The 19,581-nt window shown below is 51.9% G+C and overlaps 5 protein-coding genes across 6 annotated transcripts; 3 read left to right on the forward strand and 2 right to left on the reverse strand.

Moving 5' to 3' along the window:
• Nucleotides 1-1,606: 1,606 nt before the first annotated feature.
• On the reverse strand, nucleotides 1,607-5,252 carry NCU00324 (hypothetical protein). Its single transcript, XM_952702.3, has 3 exons — nucleotides 4,690-5,252; nucleotides 2,280-4,608; nucleotides 1,607-2,166 (listed from the first exon to the last, which is right to left on the reverse strand). The coding sequence occupies exons 1-3, from the start codon at nucleotides 4,710-4,712 to the stop codon at nucleotides 2,047-2,049; spliced, it is 2,472 nt and encodes an 823-aa protein (XP_957795.2). The 5' UTR covers nucleotides 4,713-5,252; the 3' UTR covers nucleotides 1,607-2,046.
• Nucleotides 5,253-5,433: 181 nt separating this feature from the next.
• On the forward strand, nucleotides 5,434-7,403 carry NCU00325 (hypothetical protein). Its single transcript, XM_952703.2, has one exon. It carries the CDS (start codon nucleotides 5,533-5,535, stop codon nucleotides 6,838-6,840), a length of 1,308 nt encoding a protein of 435 aa, XP_957796.1. The 5' UTR covers nucleotides 5,434-5,532; the 3' UTR covers nucleotides 6,841-7,403.
• Nucleotides 7,404-10,952: 3,549 nt separating this feature from the next.
• On the reverse strand, nucleotides 10,953-13,907 carry NCU00326. Of its 2 annotated transcripts, none has more exons than XM_011395514.1 (3): nucleotides 13,025-13,907; nucleotides 12,067-12,853; nucleotides 10,953-11,710 (listed from the first exon to the last, which is right to left on the reverse strand). In XM_011395514.1, exons 2-3 carry the CDS (start codon nucleotides 12,491-12,493, stop codon nucleotides 11,220-11,222), a joined length of 918 nt encoding a protein of 305 aa, XP_011393816.1. In that variant the 5' UTR covers nucleotides 12,494-12,853; nucleotides 13,025-13,907; the 3' UTR covers nucleotides 10,953-11,219. The 2 variants fall into 2 exon arrangements, with proteins under 2 accessions (XP_011393816.1, XP_011393817.1); XM_011395515.1 differs by having other exon boundaries at nucleotides 13,033-13,737.
• A 176-nt stretch (nucleotides 13,908-14,083) lies between these two features.
• NCU00327 (hypothetical protein) lies at nucleotides 14,084-15,585 on the forward strand (the record flags this gene model as incomplete). Its single annotated transcript, XM_952705.1, has 3 exons — nucleotides 14,084-14,290; nucleotides 15,065-15,355; nucleotides 15,544-15,585. 3 exons carry the CDS (start codon nucleotides 14,084-14,086, stop codon nucleotides 15,583-15,585), a joined length of 540 nt encoding a protein of 179 aa, XP_957798.1.
• A 1,362-nt stretch (nucleotides 15,586-16,947) lies between these two features.
• On the forward strand, nucleotides 16,948-18,537 carry NCU16678 (hypothetical protein). The gene is made up of 2 exons (XM_011395750.1): nucleotides 16,948-17,632; nucleotides 17,703-18,537. The coding sequence occupies exon 1, from the start codon at nucleotides 17,176-17,178 to the stop codon at nucleotides 17,503-17,505; it is 330 nt and encodes a 109-aa protein (XP_011394052.1). The 5' UTR covers nucleotides 16,948-17,175; the 3' UTR covers nucleotides 17,506-17,632; nucleotides 17,703-18,537.
• Nucleotides 18,538-19,581: the final 1,044 nt, after the last annotated feature.

Raw genomic sequence — 19,581 nt, forward strand, 5'->3', positions numbered from 1 at the left:
CTGCTATTCTTCAAATTCCCATGGGATCTTTCATCAAACTTGTAGACTCCACCGCTCATCCTTTCAACCTTCAGATGGATTCAGAAAACGAAAAAGCAGGAAATCGCCAAAAAAAAAAAAAATTCTAAAAAAAATTTTTTTAAAAAAAAAAGCAATTAAAGGTCGGAAAGCGTGTGTTTCAACCCCTTGCAGTTCAGCATGAACCCGCTGGTAGACCCTTGGACTCCCTGGTTCCTGAACCTAGTCAATGCCCAGGCCCATCTGATGTGAGTTTGAACCTTGAACGATGAACGGTTGTTGGGACCTCGGCCGTCGTTTTTCGCCACTCGGACACACTGATTGATTGATTGATTGATTTCACCTCGCTTCGGATTTGGTACCGTTCGTCACGCTGCTCGGAAGAGCGGCTCCAAGGAAAATGGGTGATCACGGCCTGTGTCAGCTTTTCCTTTTGCTTTGTGATGGGGCGTCCATGGCTCTCGGAAACTATGTAGACTACTTATGGAGCTTCTCCAACTTTTTGATCGTCAACGTCTTTCTTCAGAATGGCTCCCGCTCCCGCAATGTGCGCTAGGCGCAAACTCGACAAGTACACTACACTAGTATCGCTAGTGTAGTATAATGGACCAACCAGGATGGGCAACTCTCGCGAATTCTATCCATTCGATGACATCACTTCTTACTGTGTCATCGTTGTTTGCTTGGCTGATGCAGCCCAGGAAAACAGACGAGCCGAAAGAGGATGAGGCAAAGCCTGTGCTTCAACCCGAGCGAGCGAGCGAGCGAGCTTCTGGTGTCGAATTGTGTCACTCTTTTTTGTTCATGCTTCTGTCTCCTCGTCCGTCCGTCTGTTCGATCGGAACGGACCAGGTGGCAGCTGTCAGCTGCCAGTCATCTGCAAACCACACCACCTGGTGAAGGTATGACGGAGAGACCGTTCGACGATACTCACGACACCGACCGTCACACCATGGAATGATATCAATATGAACGCCCAGTACAAACAGTGGACTCGGATGTGTTGATGAGTAGTTTGTCACATATCCCCGCCGTCCCTGTTCCACTTCGAATGTTGTATATATATATATCCGTGACAGTCTCACGAACGAAGTTGCGAGAGAACCTTCACAGATGCCACTCTCAGGTCAGGCAAGGCAGGCAGGCAAAATGATTATAGGTAAATTCAAATGATCGGACGTACACAGGCCTGTCAGTAACAAACCTTGTCCAATGTGACACCAGAAATTGTTAGCACGTCACATGTCCGAACGGCACGAGAGCAATCATTACACGGTGAACCGGTGCCGCAAGAGGCCACGCAAGCTCAAGCTTTCACAGCGAGGGGGTTCTCATTTATTACTTACCGCCGACAAACGGCGCAGGAAATACCACGCGTGTGGCTGAATTAAAGGCTGTGTGTGCTCTTTCAAGCCCCCAATCCATCCAACAGTCAGCAGATGCACTGCTGTAACGCGTTATGTTCCTTCTAAGAAGTATAATAAGATTGAAGACGAACCGTTGTTTTTGAAAACGCGTAAGTGGCACATGTTGTTCGTCAGACAGTGGCTGTTCATTCGGTCTGTTAGGAGTCTTCGATCCTTGGTTCATCAGGGAGTGCTTTGAAGAAACAGATAAACGGTCGATCACAAAATGGCAATTGGATAACACCACTGCACCAGAAGCACGAAAATGCGGACCTTTGTTGATGATCAGCTGTCTTGTGCCTTTTGCCTTCGCTTTGATTGATGCAGCACAAAACTTAATATCAAAAACTCGTGGCGACTCGCCCGTGGCTTTGCATGCAGGAGAAGCGTTATGTATGTAGAGCTGGTAGATCTCAGCAGCCTAGGAAGGCTTAGCAAAATGTGTTTGACAGAAGAGCCAAGACAGCAACAACCTTGACTTGGCCAGTAGGCAATGAAATTACACTTCTAGGCCCTTAGTCCGGCAACCTAACCCGCTCCGTAGCGGTGCAGTTGAGCCGCAAACCCTCAAGAGGCCTCCCTCCTCTCGAGCCACCCTAGAGGTACCCAGGATAGCGCTAGGTTACACCTCCCGATAAGGCGAGATTCCCTTCTTGAGCTCGTTCACGATGTCCACTGCACATTCCGCACTGCTAGTCTGGAAGTCATACCGTTTGCTTTCCGTAGCTTTGTACACCACAAGCTGTTTAGTTCAGAAACACGAACCGTTAGCGATGTACAACCCGGGAAACCTCTCATCAACCAGACATAGAAAGAAAGATGCATGCAAACGTTGGGTAAGATAGACAAACATACCTTAAAGTTATTAGGATGCTTCCTCGAAACCTTGCACCCCACCACATTACTGAAGTGCACCGTCGTTGCCTTCCCATCCACAATCTCCCCTGGGTTCTTCCCGCCCGCCGAAGGCATAATGTGGATGTACTCGCCGTCAATGACAAAGATCTTTTCGGACAGCAGCCGCATCGGCTGCTTCCGCCAGACCGTGTATTTCTTGACTGCCGTCGCGCCGATGCCCAGCTCGTCCTGCTTGAGGATCTCTTTCGCCAGCGGGTGCACGCCCATAATACCCCTGCTCTTTTTGGATTTTGTTGTCCAGGTGGATGAGTTATCAGCAAATAAGGGTGGGCGAGGAGAAGAGCTGCTGGGGGAGCCGGTCATGGTCAGGGGGCCGTCGGTGGCGAAGCGTCGTCGGTGCAGGTCGAGCTCCGTTACGTTGTTCAGAGAGCCGACGGTGCGGTCGAGGGGGACAACGATGCCGGATTGCGGCAACTTGAGCACGTGGTTGGCTTTGTCTAGTTGACGCTTGCGGCAGGCCGTGTCGAGCACATCGGCGAGCCAGGTTTCTGTGGTCACGTCTAGCGTGATCATTTGCCCGGCCGGCACGTCGGAGGAGTGTATGTGGATGCGCAGAAGACGCTTCTCGCCGCGCGAGGTGCTCTGCGTCGGCTGGGTGGGCTGCGGCATGTCGGCGTACATGGTTACGCCGGGGCGATAGGTGGTGTTGAGCAGCGGGTTACCTCGGGGCTCGGCGGCGGGGAGGAGGGAGTTGTCTGGTCGGGGAGTGCCGCGTGGTGTTAGGTCCTTGTCTTCTTCTTCCTCCTCCTCGAGGCTTCCGCCGGCTTGTTCCTGCTCGAATTGCGGCGTGAGTTTTTGGTTCTCTTCAAATTCGTCTTCGGATGCCTTGGAGAGGGCGAAGATGTCGTAGACTTTGGAGTTGGAGCGTGACCGTCCGGCTTTATTGTTAGCTGTAGTGAAGGAGATGAGCTGCTTCTTCCGCTCCAAGGGCGGGAAGTCATCGTCCACTTCGCCGTCTTCTTCCACCATGCGGAGCGTCCACCAATTGACGTTGAGCTTGTCGCTAGGGAGTGAAGGTTCTAGCTTCTCTTCATTATAGCGCCATAAACTGAGGCCGATCAGGTCAGCAACCGTCACGGGCCTGTCCATGCTTTCGCCCTCGTGGACGGTTCGGCGAATAAGTACCTCGAAAGGCTTGGAGGGAGTCTTGGAGAAAGGGGCGTAAATCCTGAGCATGATCGGGTTCGGGTCACCCTGTCCTGAGAGAGATGCAAAGCGGTCGAATGGAAGCGCTGGTTTTGTCTTCTTGGCCTTCAGCGCCGCGGAAAGCAGACTCTTGGGTTGAACCACGCTGATCGGTCGGATCGTGCTCAGGGGCCGTGGAGGTGGAAGCTTTCCTACCAGCAGCGATGATGGAGGTGGCATGACTGACTTGCGTATCATGGTTGACCTCCTCGTGTACTCTCGTGGAGGTGTACCAACCACTTGATGCTGAGGCGATGCGTTCATGGGGTTCTTTATGGCATCGAGGATGGATGCTGAGTCAATACTTTCGACAAAGGCTTCGGAAATGTCCGAAGCGTCCGAGTCATCGTCGTCCTCCTCGTCCTCGAGCAAATCGCTGGCTTCCCGCTTGATGCCCATGGAAGGATCTGTGTTCAGCTTGGCCGATAGCTTAGCTGCGCGGGCTGCCGCAGCTTGGGCAGCCTCTCTCGCCCGGTGGAACCCAGAAGCATCAAACTCGTGGTCTGATGATACCTCGCTACTTGTTACAGTATCGCTCCTTGCTCTCTCCTTTACCGTCTCCAGGGCGGACTGAGAGCCTCTTCTGACTGCTGGTTTTGGTGGTGACATGGTTGTTGCCTGGCGCAGGTTGGACGATTGAATCGGCGAAGAGCCAGATCGAGTGCGCAAGGGCATCTTTGCAAACTTGATTTGGGGAGCAGCTCGGTGGTCGGGCTCCTCATCGCTCTCGTCGCTTAGGTCACTGCTGTCGTCTTCATCCTCCATTTGTTCTCTCCTCCTACGGCGCTTTGCTGCTACACTGGGACCCAGAGCAATGCCCCCGCCCGGAAACAAGTTCTCCTCCTCTCCTTCATCTTCAAGCGGCAGCGCAGCTACTCGCGGGGCCTGAAAGTACTCGGATGCGATCGCGGTGGGTATAGGAGGAGAGTGGGTTCGTTTGATGAGGGCGGGATTCGGGCGCCAACCGGTGGACTTGAAGGGCGCAGAGTTGAGGAAGCCTTCATTCAGTGTAAATAACCGTTCTCCTACGCCGTCGGCAACCTCATTCAGATAGCCCGTACGGAGCTGGTAGGAAACCAGACTGCAGAAAGCGGATCAGCACGATTGGACGAACATGGCGAGGCCTTTCCACACCGGTCATGGGACAATCCAGCACACATACTCTTCCACCTGTATCACGGACATGGCTGATGTCGGGACATGTAAAAGGATCACCGAGGACAAGAAGAGATGGGAGTAATCGAGGGTCCAATCGCAGTCACCGGCAAGCAGGCTATATCAAGAGGCGCCGTAACGGTGTCGCAACCGGGCTCCGACCACCATTCACCTGCAATGCGATGGCAAGGTAATGTCTTTCGAGCTCTTGAGGACCAGTTGTTATAGCAGACGTGGGTGTGGAAATTGATTGGCGACGAGGTTTGGTTTCGCGAAGGTAGCGGCCGGCGAGTCTAACTCGTAAAGTAGAGGCTGTTGTGTAGGGGAAGTCGTTGTCGCTGCGCTTCCTTGTTTCGAGGTAAGGGATTCGGGCGACTCTCGTGGTCCTGATTGCTTTCCGTGTGTCTTAAGCCTTGTGTCGTGTGACAAAGTGGTATGCGGTGTTTGGTTGGAGAATGATGATGTGTCGCAAGGTGAAGTGTTCTAGCGAGGGTGATGATGTTCTAGGTAGCGTAGTGTAGGGAGTCCCTGGGGCCACTGCATTCGGGGAGGGGATCAGCACCCGCCCGGGCGTTTCACAAGGGAAGGGAAGCGCTCCCTTATCTTATCAGCTGTCGTGGCACAGGGGCAATTACCGTTGGTGCAAATTGTTGGTGGGGTTCCCTTTCCTTACAATGCTGGGGAAACGGGCCGGGCCCAGACTTATGACGCCCCCTGGACGTTGCTGAGCCAAGACCGCCCCAGTGGACAACTGAACGCCATCAAAGTCGACGTCGCGTCGTATTTTCGTCTCCCAACACCATCAACTGTCAGATTCCCAGCAATCAGAACCACACCGAAATTGATCAAGATGGGCCTGGTAGACTATGGTTCCGACTCGGACTCGGATTCCGAACCCGTTCAGCAGCCAGTAGCACCCACACCTGCACCCGTTGTGGCACCCTCGACGACGAAGAAACCGTTCCAAAAACTCATCGACCGCTCCGGCTCTGGCTCAGGCAAAATCATTGTCAACCTAGGCAGCGCAGGCACGGATCCCGAGTCAAGACCGGCAGAAGATGAACCACCAGCAAAGCGGGCCAAGACAGTTGGAGGAGGATCCAGTCGGTTTAGCAGTTTCGGGTCTTTCCTACCAGCACCCAAGAAGACGGCGCCCATCGCCAACACTGCTTCTACATCAGTGCCAGCGGGCGACAACAGCAACAAGCCCAAGCCAATCGTAAACCTTCGAACTGGCGCCGAACCCGCTTTTTCCAGGACTGGCAATGGTAATGAGGACGATGGCTTTGGAGAATCAGAACCGACGTCAGGGTCCGGGCTTTCCTCTGGACTCAACCTTCCTGCACCAAAAAAGACTCCGGCAGGGCCATCAATACCTGAAGGACAGAAACCCGAGGAAGAAGTCAAATTGGTTGGAAAGCCACTCATGTTCAAGCCACTTTCCGTAGCAAGGAAGCCTCAGAAGAAGAAGGCTGCTGTGACACCCAAATCACCAGCTACCCAGAGTGTCGGGGACAAGGCGGCAACAACAACGGCGCCAGCCCCATCGGCACAAGCCACTGTGCTAGCAGCGCAACCAGCAGCTCCGAAAAGGAAGCAGGTCTCGCTTTTCTCCATGGAGGAGGAGGAAGTTACCCCAACAACAACAACAACCACAGCAACAACATCAGCCACTGGTGCCTACGAGCCCCTTTTCACGGCCCCAGATCCTTCGACCAACTACGAATATCATGACAACGACGTAACAGGCGACTACGATTCCTACACCGCTCCTACCACCTCCACCTATTCCTCTGCACCTAGTAATGCGAGCCACCAGCAGTCCCTCAGCTCCATAGCTGATGATCTCGCTTTGAACAAGACAGCACGCAGAGAGCTTTTTGGGCGGCAGCGTGGAGGCAAGAATGGAGACGCTTTCGAGATTCCAGAAGGCGCCAAGATCGTAAACTTCAACATGGAGCAGGAGTATGAGCATAACAACGCGCTGAGGGCCTCTGGCGAGCAAGTTTACAACCCAGTGCGCTCGATCGCGCCGGGCAAGCACAGTCTCAGACAGATGGTCAATATGGCGCAGAGCAACCAGTCAGCATTGGAGGATAGTTGGGCTCAGGGAAGGAACAATCGCAAAGACGCTGCGGGGAAGTATGGGTGGAAATGAGAAGGATTTTGTCTGTTTCGAATATAACTTCCGGGATGTCCTTTTGGGTATTTACGTCATTATCAAGGTCAGCAAATTGATACCCGGGGGAATAGCAACAATTTGCTCTGTTAGACTGCCTTAACGGCTGGCTAGCCAGCCTCGCAATCGCCTGGCATTCAGCCACCATTGTCGTGGTAACTGTACCACAACACTCGCTGACAACCTATGTTCTGGATGTGCCGGAAAACCAGAGATACAAATGTGCGATACATCGACCTACAATCAAGAGCCGCCTCGTTGTCGTGATGACATTGATCATTGCGTTGGAGGTGATAGTTTCCCGTCGCCATAAAGTTGAAACTGCCGCCTCAAAAACCTGATCAATGGGATTGGCTGTCAAATATCCAATTTTTCCACGGTGACTGGTTCGGATACCCAGAAGAGTGATAGCTAAATCAAACCGAACACATCACGGTTCGATATTGTACTCTTTTGGTGTCCTCTCTCATGCGTCCATATGTTTCTTCCACGGTTTTTGACCGCAGTCGAACCACTTCCTGGATCAAATAATTCCGAACAGCCCTAGTGACGTGCTTCCAACGCCTTTCCTAGCTAAATCGAGCAGTTTTGGGCTGTCCATGTTCGGTTGGTTTTTACGACTAGTCACCGGTGAGCTCTTGGTCACTTGAAAGACGTGTGCGATGGTAAGCTGAGGAAGTGGATGTGCCTCTCAGAAATATGGCAGAAAATCATCGTTTTGATGTTCTGAACATCTGTGTTTCTGGAGCTAGGAGGTAAATGTTGTTGAAATGGAGATCGCAATCATACGCAACAACTTCGCGTCACGGACTTTGATAATGTCATCTATCGTGCATGTATGCCTTTTCTTTTTCTGACTTATATTCAGTTCCTACGACTAATCTTCTCAGTACAGTTATCCCCCAGTCTGAACTATCTGGTCCGAGGAGAACGCTTCGATCCTAGTAGATGTCATTCGGTAAGAAAGAAAGAAGTGCAATGGTTGTCCAACTCTTGACCGAGTCACTGTCGTACAGTTACTCTGGAGAAACATAGGAACCATCTCATGGACCTTAATCCTGCCTGTCACATTCTGTCAAGTTAAACCAAAATATATTCTTCCAAATAGAAGGATTACTTGCATGAAACGGCTTCCAGGTGCTGATTTCGTTCTATTAGTCAAGTATATCCCATGCTGTCAGCTATTGTCAGTGGCGTCTGCGTGTGATACCCTTGGCTATTACGCTGACGACAGCTGAATCTTAAGAGGGATGTTCTATAGGAATAGCGCAGCAGCTCGTAATCATGGCCTGGATGTTGTGTAATGTTCTGAGACGCTGACGCTGACCAAGGGTAAGCAATGTATGAATTGTGTTTTGTGTTTTCTTCTCTCGTTTTTACCTCAGTCCGCGATTTGCTTTCTGCCAGCTGGTCAGAACAAATGTCCCTTGAACATAATCATGAGAGCCGGAAATCGGTCACGCTGTAAATAACTCCCGGTCATCTACAAGGAAACATGTGGTTGAACGAGCAGTAACAGCCCATAGTCATCTACGAAAGACGAGGATACCTCTAAGCATCAATTGTCAACTAGGGCAAGCGAATCGATACGTTTCCAGCCTCAAAGTCAATACTATGGGATATCCTTCACAGCCCTGGCAGTCTACTACTACTGACATACTCCATCATGCCTTCCAGTCCATCTCAACTAGGTTGCCAGCTCCTCCACTGTCCCATCTGCCAGCTGTATCGCTCCTTTCCCAACAAAATCAACACGGTATATAAACCGGGCACTGTCGCAGACCTCCTTCCAACAAGCAGCCGGATTGAAGCACGCTGGCAACATAGCGCAGCGGTTAACCTTGAACTACCCCAAACCTCAAGATGTCATAGAATTACTGTAAAAAGTGACGGAACCGCGAATCAAACACTACAACACATCCAAAGGCCATGGAAAAGGCGTCTCATAGATATAGCAAGGCTGTTGAAGTGACCACAATAGCGACAACAATAACACATGCGTGCTAAGGTGGTTGAGGCTTGCCATGCCTTCTTATTCTTGCATTACCGAACAATAGTTTCAGCAGCACTTGCGGACCTCACACGGGACACTGCAAATAACTAGTTCTAGTCATCGCCACTGTAAGTACCCCCAAACTCCCGCCGGAGCTCGTCCGGGTTCAACCACATGAATCAACTCTCCGCCGGCAACAGATCTGTTATCTCAGCTCTATCTCCGATTTCTTCTATACTGTGTCAGAAGCTTGTGTCCTCGTCGTACGATCACTCAGCCATTGCCATCCACCGCCGTCACCCCTTTACCACCACCCATTCAACATAAACTACATCCATATCCCTACCAGCCAGTCAGCCTATGATACCTAGCGCACTCTCACCAAAACCAAAGAGACGTGACAGTGAACTCCGTCCCTGGGCAGGACGAGGAGACGTATTGAAGTGAGGCTGAGTTCTCTTCACCGCTTACATACACCTCCATCTCTCTAAGCCTGTCTTGATTGGGATGGGATCTTTCATCACCTTCATCCCTTCTTGGAGGGAGGGGGTCCATTCACCACCCCATGCTTGATCTTTTTGCCCAGCCAGCCAACAAGGAACACTATGTAACACAAAACAGATCGGTGTAGAGAAACAATACACTACATAAACCCTTGATCCCTCATCGTCTTGGCCTATAACGGTGTAAATTATAGGTTCCAGATAAGCGAGAAAATAAACTCAACCGCCGCCGCAAAAAAACGAAACGAAACGAAACGAAACAAAACGGGCACCAAACGAAACAAAACCCGAAAAGAAACATGACATGCATGTACACTATGTATAAAGGCCTGCCGACAAGCGGAGCGGGCAGCCGGATGAACGGACGAGGAACCGAGGGGCGGAGCGTTATGGGAGACGACACCACCATCCCGGTTGGCTGGTTAGTTCGTTACATACCTAGTTGGTTCGTTGGTCGGATGGTTATGGTAAGGTTGTGAATCTTGCGGTAGATGGATGGACTCACACGAGAGAGCATAACCCGTAGTCCCACCCACAGCCCCATAGCCCTAACGTATTCGTATTTGCGCAAGCTACACTAATCGATGATACCTGAACCTAGCAGATCCCTTTAAGTTTGTTGATGGACGAACATGATGACATGCCGTGAGAAACAAACCGCAAGAAGATCATCCGACTGTACCATAGTAGCTCGGAGAAAGTTGCATGTTTTTCCGGGCTTTCCTGGCTCACAGCAGCATGGGTCAAACCTGGGTAGAATTCCCGGAGCGAAAGCCACAGAAACTCCTTTTTCGTACCTATCCAACGGGTAGCCAACTACCCTCCCTCCCCTTTCAAGACAAGACCGATAGGTAGGCATCAGCTGACGACATTCCGTTCGTAAAGGAATCATATGTACTGTGTGTACCGTAGGTGAGCATATCTCTGGCGTAGTGTACATACTTGGCCCATCGGCCACCATCCATCATCAGTCGGCCTATCAGTCCAGCCTGTCCATCAGGGCTCACAAACTCCTTGTTCCTCAAAGAAGAAGGACACCTGACCCAGCATCAGCACATATGTTACCCACCGAGTCTCCGACACCGTGCATACAAATCGAACGAGCCGTCCCGCCGAACAACGAACGGAGGTTTGGGCGTTTGACCCGACGATGGGATGTCTTGCCTATTGCCCATTGGAAACAAGTGTCCCGCTAGAGACTACTCGCACGACTAGGTAGAGGCGAGATGAATTCCTAATGGTTGATCCAGTTTACCTACTGCGCCTACTGCATTTCTCCCACATGTCCTCCGTAGTTTGGTTCACTTGTGTTTCAGGATAGGGGGAGGCTGGTGTGGCTGTTTTACTAATGTAGTAGGCACCTGCCTGCCATGCATGTAGATCAAGGACCCTTTTGTTCAGGACTTTTAGGTTGTTTACACTACCTCTGGGCCGTACTCCGCAGTCTCAGACCTCCCACGGTGGGGCACAAAACGAACCGAAGCAACGAAGAAAACTGAGACGCTTGAGACATCCGGGAGAGAGAGTGAAAGAGAAAGAGAAAGAGAAAGAGAAAGAGAAAGAGAAAGAGAAAGAGAAAGAGAAAGAGAAAGAGAAAGAGAAAGAGAAAGAGAAAGAGAAAGAGAGAGAGATCTGAGACATCAGTGCAAAGCTCTGGATATCGCCGTCCATCAGCTTTCACCAAGTTAGTCTGTTGACTGAGGACCAGACAGGTACGTGAACAGCTTCAAGCTTGAATATACATTCATACTGTCCTCAAATCTCTCTCTTGAACCCCGGAGTGAGACGTGCGGACGAGATGGACCAGATACACTGTGTGTATGCAAATCATGCATATATCATTTTGTAATGTACCATCAACTTTACTCAAGGTTAAACTCGGTGTGGTCCAATCCGGTAGTGCCGACATCGACCCTGAATAGGCCACCGCCATACTTCCTGCTCGGGGTCCCCTCCTCGCTGTCCTCGTCCGCGGCGCTGGTGATGAACAGCTCAGTACCCACAAATTCAACGCAGGTGATGTTGTTGGTCGGCAGGATGATTCGGCCCAGGATCTCCCCAGCCGGGGAAATCTTGATGACGGAGCCGCCATCGTACAGGGCGTGCCAGATGTTACCATCCTTATCGACCCTGAACCCGTCCAAGTGACCCTTCTCCTTGTGCTTGTAGTGAACGCGCTTGTTGGAGAGGCTGCCGTCCTCGGGGTTGTAGTCCCACGCAAAAATGGTGTTCTCAGGCGTGTGAGTGAAGTACATGGTCTTCCCATCCGGGGACCAGCCAATGCTGTTGGGGATGATCAAGCCTGATTCGACCTCTTCCCTGGACTTTCCGAGGTCGAATCGGTAAAGGGATCCTATATCCAAGCAAATGACATGTCAGAATCCACACTACTTCAGGACAGAATAAAAATAAAGAGAAATCGTGTCATGACGGCCCAATTTTGATGTACGGCTGTCACTGTTGCTGTTGCTCTGCTGTTGTGTTGTGCATAACAGGTCCAAGAGACCCGCATCCTCCACAATGGGCTCCATTGACAGCACAAGCGCGTCACATCGAGCGTCCGGGATGTTCCACATATCACCCCTTGACAGACCCAGGGTCGATTGCCGAATTGGACCTTTAGGCTGCCACGTGGGAAGGAGATACTGGCTGATCGAACAGAAGAGGGACTTTTGAACTTTTTTTTTTTTTTCCCCCTCTCTCACTCACCTTCGGATTGCGGCTCACCAACGTGAAAATCATTCATGGTGCCAAGCCAGAAACGACCATGTGGATCAACGGCACCGTCATTGGACCTCATTCTGTCGGGCTCGCCGCCAATGCGGGTCAAGTAGTCATACTGACCCGTCTTTCGGTCGAGGAGGGCAATGCCATACTTGAGCGCCACTAGAATCTTTTCCTGCGGATCCTGACCCTGGATGTTGGCCGTGACACCAATCGGGGAATCGAGCTGGAGGGTCTTGAGCGAATCTGGCCCTTCCGTGACCAAGACGGTGTGCAGTCGCTTTTGCTTGATGTCGACAAAGCGCAACGTCTGGGTGCCCTTTTCGAAGTAGGGACCCTCTCCAAGCTGGCAGTGCAAATCCAGATACGGCTCAGTAACGTGCCACTGCTGTACTTGGTTCTGGTCGGCCATGGTCGCGTAGTTTGACTAAGTTCCGAGAGAAGTCTTGGCGGTGGTTGGGAACCTGAGACGGTAGTGCGGTGGGTGATGCAGGCAACTCCTAGGAAAGGATGGTGATGCCTGTTGGGCGGAAGAAGAGGCAAGTCCAGAGGAGGCGGAAATTCCGTATTGAGACCCAGTTGAGACCCAGTTGAGCGGATGCGGTGACGAAGCAGGCGGGACTAGTGCAGCATGTGCTTGACCAGAATCTGCTCGCTGGAGCTCTCGGGGCGACTGGCGTTGACGATGACTGGTTGCCGGACACGAGCAAGTTGCAGCCGGAGGCTATGGCACGGCAGCTACACCGTACTAAGTGGGCGTTTGGCGTGGTGTCTGTCACTCACTTGTCAGCGCGCGTGTCTACCGGAAGTCTCGCCGGACGGTTTGGAGAGCCGGGGATGTGTCAATGGCTCAGGATGACAGGATGGCCGACATGGCTCGATGGAGAGAGTCGGCCGCAAAGGAGCGGTGTGTGTGGGTTTTGGACAATACAACTCAACCTACATGCGTACTTGCGTTACAGAGTCTGCGGATGCAGGCTGATCAAACTCTTGTTCATGCACGTCGTCGTGCTTGCAGATGAGGCGACGGTTTGGTTCTCTCTCCAGTTCCAGCTTCAGCCGGAGTTTGTGTAGGTCTTTTATACACAGTCGTTGGTAGAAGGCCAAGGTGTTGCCAATAGCTGTGACGTTGGTTGTCGACGGACGTCCATCGAGTGGGTCGCCGCAATGCGGAGCAGCAATTGAGGGGGACCGTCATAGACTGCCATTCAACGGGCCCCCTCCGCACCAGATCCCTTATCAGACGTCCCGGCTTCCGGAAATCGGGCCTGGCATCCGTATACACGCGAGCGAGCCGGCCGCCAACATTGCGCGCTGCGGCTGTCGAGGGCCGCGTGTGTCTCGGTCCAGAGGCAGAAAGGTTGTAATGAAGCCACGCGCACACAGCGCTGGTGTCACGTCGGTTGGATCGGCTGTTACGATGCCGTCGGTCGCGCTGCTAATGAAGGAGTGCTGGAGGAGGTGGTGCTGGAGTGCAGCCCATGGTGTTCCTGTCGGTGGGTGCCGAAAAGGTTGAAGATTGGATTGGTTGGTTCCTGTCCGCTGCCGGTCGTGGACAGGTACCCGTAGCTTATAGTGTACTACCTAGGTGTACGACGCTAGTGCACCTACAAGTAAGTGATCCAATGTGAGGTACCTTGATGGCACCAGACATTGCTGCCACTCGCAAAGGAGGAGGTGTATATAGTGCCTTGGCGTTGCGGCAGCTACCCGTAGGCCATGACAGGAGAAGGGAAACACCTCAGATGCTCCTTCGTCCAGAGACAGCGACTTCCAATTTGTTTGTTGGCAGCCTGAATGAGATGGTAGCGCTTGCAGCGCTTGAGGCTCATCGATCCAATCAATCCATACTCGGAGACAAACCTAAGGAAGACGGGATATGCCGCTCAAGATAGGTAGTGAAAAGACACTTCCAAACGCATACTTCAAGGCATTTCCCAAAGGAGCCGGTGCTGCATGTCAGGGCGGCCGTTGAGCAATCGGATGTCGGCCATGAACCATCATGATGCTGAATAACCCTGGTGCCTCGATTGCAACCGCCAATCCCCGACATCCAAGACGTGACAGCCTCATCCAGATCGAGGAAGCCGACCACCAAGCTATCTTCGAATCGAAAAATGTTGTCGCGTGTCCAGCTCCAGTGGTCCTGTCGTTTCAGCGTTACAGCCAACACAGACATCAGTCAGTTTATGACAAATGTTACGGTAACGTACGTAATGCGACATCCAGGTCAAGACACCCGGATTAGTACAATAACATGTCTTGATGTAGCTCGCCCTGCACATTTAGCGTTACCAAAACGGCCTTTTGAGCTGTTCATGGTAAATGACCCACAGCGTAGAGTTAGTCCGGCGTCCAGACACTACTCTTCACCCTAGATGGCGGAAGAAGGCATATCCTTCATCTATGGTGTGGCCTGCCCTGGTGTTTGTGCATCAGAAGCACCACGGCAAGGGGCCTCTTTTCGCCTATGCATTTGAAACAGTTAAAATCCCGTCATTGCTAGACGCAGGATGGACAGGTTCATCGACCGTTGAGGAGCCCTGTGGTCCCCAAGACAGTAACACATGATCGACCGCCGCTGCATGCACTATATGCCCCGGTCAGCTTCTAGGGCTTCGATAGGCTCAACGAGCAAGGCAGATACGGGTAAGGCCCGATGGTCCTGGTCGCCTTTGATATCTTCCCTTGTCCTTGAACCCCTAGCGCAAAGTCGTTCAGTTAGAACAGCTCGTATACGTTATTAACTTCTGCTATCGGTCGCACTGGGAAAAGAGAAGGTGAGTTTTAACTGAGGCGTGGGCATTCAACAAGCGAACATGGTACCATCATGAATTTGTGTGGGCAATCTGAGTGGTCTTGAGGACTAGTAAGGCATTGGTGGTCAGTACTTCTCATGCGCACTCGCGTTCGGACTGTTGTCGCCACTTGCTGGTGCCTAGCCACAGTTCGAACTGGAAGGGGCAAATATGAAGTGTCATAGGAGCATATAGAAATCCTCTTACATACCTATCTTTCTCCCTCCGAAAGCCCCACGGGAGCCCCTGCCGGCTTGGTGCTTCCGGGTGGAAATAGCGTCAATGGTGGTAGATGGATCTGGAAAGGCGGTCAAAAGCCCATTGTCGAATCGGAAAACGCGCCAGCCCTAGGCTCTTTTGTTTCTGGGGAAGAGATGGGGCAAGGAATTGAGCAACAGCAGACTCATCGTTATCCTTCGTTTCCATCCGTCGTTGATGTCATGAATCGGCAAGTTTCAAAGATACACCGTGTTTCGGTAAGTTGATTTGAGATATTCGCAAATGACGGCACCAACAACTTTCACATTGGGCAATAGCGCAAATAAGTCAAGTTGCTGTTTGAACTCCATGTCGTCACTGTGTCGCCATGCTACTTACTAGGTTAGCCGTGCAAGTAGTACAGTACATATTTTTGTAGATGGACTAATCCTGGCTTTCTGAATAGTCTCAGAAGGAATTGCATATGCTATCATTTTGCATCTACTAGGGTCCTAATCGCCTACAGATTGGTGAATCTGGGCCGCCAGAACATTTGCTGTTACTAAGTAACCCTGAATAGATTTGCGTTTCCCGGGGCTTTCAACACTAGGGGTTCTGCTGTACCGTGTCAGACCTGACAGGGCCCGTACACCAATAAAAGCCCCGACGCAAACGCAGGCTACTTAAAGTGTATGTAGTACCTAAGGGAAGTCAGAATGCGGGGATCTGTACATATGCCATGCTTGTAAGCTGCAGCACGTTCCCGCTTCACCTTCAGCTCTTGACAAGTTCCCGTCAAGGGAGAAATGGCGACGAAGTCGTCGGGCGTGGCCTTGTATTGATACAGTTGCCATCAGTTTCCTCTGGCACTCTCGACATTGGACATCCCGCGTTATTGAGATCGATATCCTTCAACGTCCCGTTCGCCCCAGAGACTCGACTCGGCAACAGATGCCGTAATTTCGGATTCGCAAGACGTCAGAGCCGCCGGCGTCGCAATTTAGTTGTGAAGGGCTGGGCTTGCCCGTGCTTCCTACTCAGAACGATGGAGTGATCGCAAGGGGAATGCGGAACCCAGGAGAACGGATCCAAATTTGACAATTTCGTCTTTGGGCCAGTAACCACGCGGGAATCTGTTGCATTGGACCAAATATCGATACGCCGACCTGGATGGGATTCTGGAGGAATCACCTCATCTGGTCACACTGAGCAAGTGCGCGACCCAGCTCGCAGCAACTATCCGACGTTGGAACGGGCAGAGGCATGAAGAGCAACGAACCAGTCCGTGCGTTTCGAAAGTCACCGAGAACCGAGTAGACTGAGCAGCTTCATCAACGCTGTCCTTCCCTTCATCCGTCCCTGACGCCAACAACACGATATCAAAAGGAACGTTTACACGGTACACCTCCTACCCAGGCTTGCCCGGCTGAGCCACGGCACCACACCATATCTGAAGCATTGTCCAGTGTGAACGAGGTCGCATGTTGGGCCGCAGAACCTAGGAAACCAGCAGAAGCCTCATATTAAATGTACAAGGAGCAAGACCAAAGTCAATTTGAGCGCGGGATATGTCCAATTTGCAACGCTACCAGCAGTGTACGCCACTGACCCTGACGGAGGGTTGCAGTCAACGTATTTCGCAACCAACAATGGCCGCTCAAGACACAGATGCCGTCATGTACCTGCCGTTGAGTACTGTATGGATGTGGAGGTACAATTTCGACTTGACAATCCCCAACAGAGTCAGCCATGGTACGGTAGCAGCCCAACCAGAGGAGTTTGATATCTGCAAGACAACCCAACATCTGGAATACCTGGCAGTTGTTGGGTGTAGGAGGCGTGTCAACGCAAGTTCAGTCGTCACCTCGAGGCACGTTCAGTTGGCGAGTTGTTTGTTCGGATTCGAGACTGAAGCCGTAGTTAAATATCGGTGAAGCACTCTCTGGGGTTCGAAGCAGAGACGGATGCAACGAAGGTGGTGCGGTGCTGACGGAAGTGTTCATGAAAGTTCCAAACGCCCAGCCAAGGTCCCCACTGCCCGTGCAAGGACAGAGAGAAGCAAGGGGCATCCCCCAAAACTGACAACACCCACATTGCTATGTACTCTGGACCTTCTTGGAGGTCGGTTCTGGCATTGGCAGGCACGACGGAGGATGCTCCTTACCTCTCTATACCACACTCATCTCGGCCTCATCTACGACGAGCATTCGTGGATGGCATAGCGTTCAGGGCAAGGCAGCCCCAGCCCTTCCACACTGCAATATTGGACTTTGTGGGCTTGGCACACTTTCCACAATTTGCACCTGTCCATTTCCACTTATTCACCACCCAGCTCGATATCTCCATTGGCCTCCAACCAGCAGCTTGGCGACGGCATCTGCAAAATGGAGGTCAAGCTTCTTCACCTTTACTTGACCTGCTTGGCTGAGAGATCCGACACGGGATGGTTGGCCATTTAACAAATGAATGTATCGTGCATTCGACCTCCCCCCCTCCCAGTGCAGCTTCACTGTACTGAGGTGTCAGACAGCCCAGATGCCAAGAACGGCCGCTTTGTAAGGACCATTTTGGAAGATGGAGTGTCGCAACAATCGAGCCAAACTGACCACTCAAGGCACTCCACAGAACCCGATCTGGTAGCCACATCACCATGACAGCCTTTGAAGCTACGCGGGCTGCTACGCTACCTGGGCCCTGGCCCCGTACATATATACATACCGGACAGGCAGAGTGACACGCCTACCCGACCCTACATCTCCCAAAACCTCAGGCGGTGCGCCCACGATCTCGTGCCTTATTTGACCACTCTGGCGAACGACATTTTCGCGTTTATTTTGGGTTTGGTGGCTTGCCGGGATCAAGTTAATAAAGATACAGGCCCGTAATTTGTTCGGGATGGCATCAGCCGCTGCAACTGGACATGACTGGCATCAGGATACGCAGCACGCACCCGTCTGTTGCCATGCAACATCACCTCACATCATTCTCCTGGAGAGATACCTCCGAGGCTCTGTCGTCTGTTGATCACCTCCCGTCAGCCGGCATGTTCAACACCATCAGCTCCGCCCTGTCGTGTAATCCCTTCTTCATCTCTCCTTGGTGAAGATTCCCTACAAAACAAGCTGCCCGCCGACCCCAGATTGGTCCATGCAGCCGCCGCGACTTTGTCGAGTCCACCGGAGCCACTCAACGACAACATTCTGCGCGCAAAACCTGACTACGCCGTACAACATGTAGGCGGTGGGTCATGCGAACCTCTTTTTTCTCCGTGGGCTTTGCACTTTGCCCGCTTACAGATGGCGAGTCTTTTGATAATCTTTGGATCTCGGGAGTATCTCGTGGCGAGCCAGAGTCGGGGTGAAATACCCAAGAGGCCAAGGAGGCCAAGTGAAATCATAAGCACAAAGTTCTCGGTCTGGAATAGGATCGTCGTATCGCATCGTCCGCCTCAGTCACGCACATGAAGCAGGGTGTAAGGGACGAGCACCTGCTTTTCCCCGGGAAGCTTGCTGGGTTCTCACCAGTGGTAAATCTCTGTGTGGATCGCTATGGTTTATTATGCGCATCATCGCTACCGTTCTCTCCACCCGTGATAACCTTCGGGATCGCGACATACGTACACAGTATGCGCCATGGACTGGTTTTTTTTTTGACTGCGTGCACGGAAATTGCTTGACTGTTCACACGGAACCCTTTCGCTCACGCGAGATGCCGCAACTCCAAGGACCCTCGGGCTGTTGTATTTTTGATACGCGGCAATACCAATACGACGTCGCCAGTTCTCTTATTGTCTCACATATAATGTCTGCCACACCTAACATGAGTAATACCGGGAATCTCAGCCTCTCGGTCATCCTAAAAACGGCACGGTGCGCGTTTATAGCCAATCCAGAAATTTCTTCAAAAGCCATACCAATGCTCACCTCGACAGCTTTGCGGACGGCCCATCGTCAGCAATGAACGCAAGTTGCCATTTTAGACTAGCCGCCTAGGCACAGTATTGTCACGGGCTTTCAGGACTAGCATTTGCCGCTGATGCGAGCGATCCACTACCAACCCAGTCGCTTGGGCCGTGTATGCTCGGTCACGCCAAGAGGGTCTTATGGTCGTGCTGTGTGGATGTCTGTGAGCTTTTGGGCCTCATGGACCTCACCACATGTACGCTATTATCGTGGTGGAATCACGAAACAGTGTCCGGTTAGCCCTCATTGATCCATCCACCTCCAGGCCGACATACCCATGCTACCCACAGGGTGGACTCTTTGCGAAAAAAAACGGCCAACAAAAAGGGAAGTGGAAATCCGAGCAAGATCATCTGAGCGAAAATGGAAATACGCCAACCGGAAGTGCTAGGTAACATTGAGTCTGTCAGTTTCCCCAGGAGGATCGTTGACAACAGCCCTGTCGAGACTTAGCACATACCTACCAAGCGACCATCACTTCAAACTGACATGGCTCTTACAACCCCTGCTTTTCCTCTGCGTTGCCGTACCCCGGCAGCTAC

This window comes from Neurospora crassa, linkage group III (assembly GCF_000182925.2).
Source record: "Neurospora crassa OR74A linkage group III, whole genome shotgun sequence".
Lineage (NCBI taxonomy): Eukaryota > Fungi > Ascomycota > Sordariomycetes > Sordariales > Sordariaceae > Neurospora > Neurospora crassa.

What these genes read in the sequence shown, in the direction of transcription:
- NCU00324 (XM_952702.3), bottom strand. Translation starts at nt 4,712, where the DNA reads ATGTCCGTGATACAGGTGGAAGA. An exon ending in TCCGTGATACAGGTGGAAGA is followed by an intron (nt 4,609 to 4,689) that starts GTATGTGTGCTG and finishes CGCTTTCTGCAG; the next exon opens with TCTGGTTTCCTACCAGCTCC. An exon ending in AGCATCCTAATAACTTTAAG is followed by an intron (nt 2,167 to 2,279) that starts GTATGTTTGTCT and finishes TGAACTAAACAG; the next exon opens with CTTGTGGTGTACAAAGCTAC.
- NCU00325 (XM_952703.2), top strand. Translation starts at nt 5,533, where the DNA reads ATGGGCCTGGTAGACTATGGTTCCGACTCGGACTCGGATTCCGAACCC.
- NCU00326 (XM_011395514.1), bottom strand. Translation starts at nt 12,493, where the DNA reads ATGGCCGACCAGAACCAAGTACAGCAGTGGCACGTTACTGAGCCGTAT. An exon ending in TGGTGAGCCGCAATCCGAAG is followed by an intron (nt 11,711 to 12,066) that starts GTGAGTGAGAGA and finishes GCTTGGATATAG; the next exon opens with GATCCCTTTACCGATTCGAC.
- NCU16678 (XM_011395750.1), top strand. Translation starts at nt 17,176, where the DNA reads ATGTACTCTGGACCTTCTTGGAGGTCGGTTCTGGCATTGGCAGGCACG.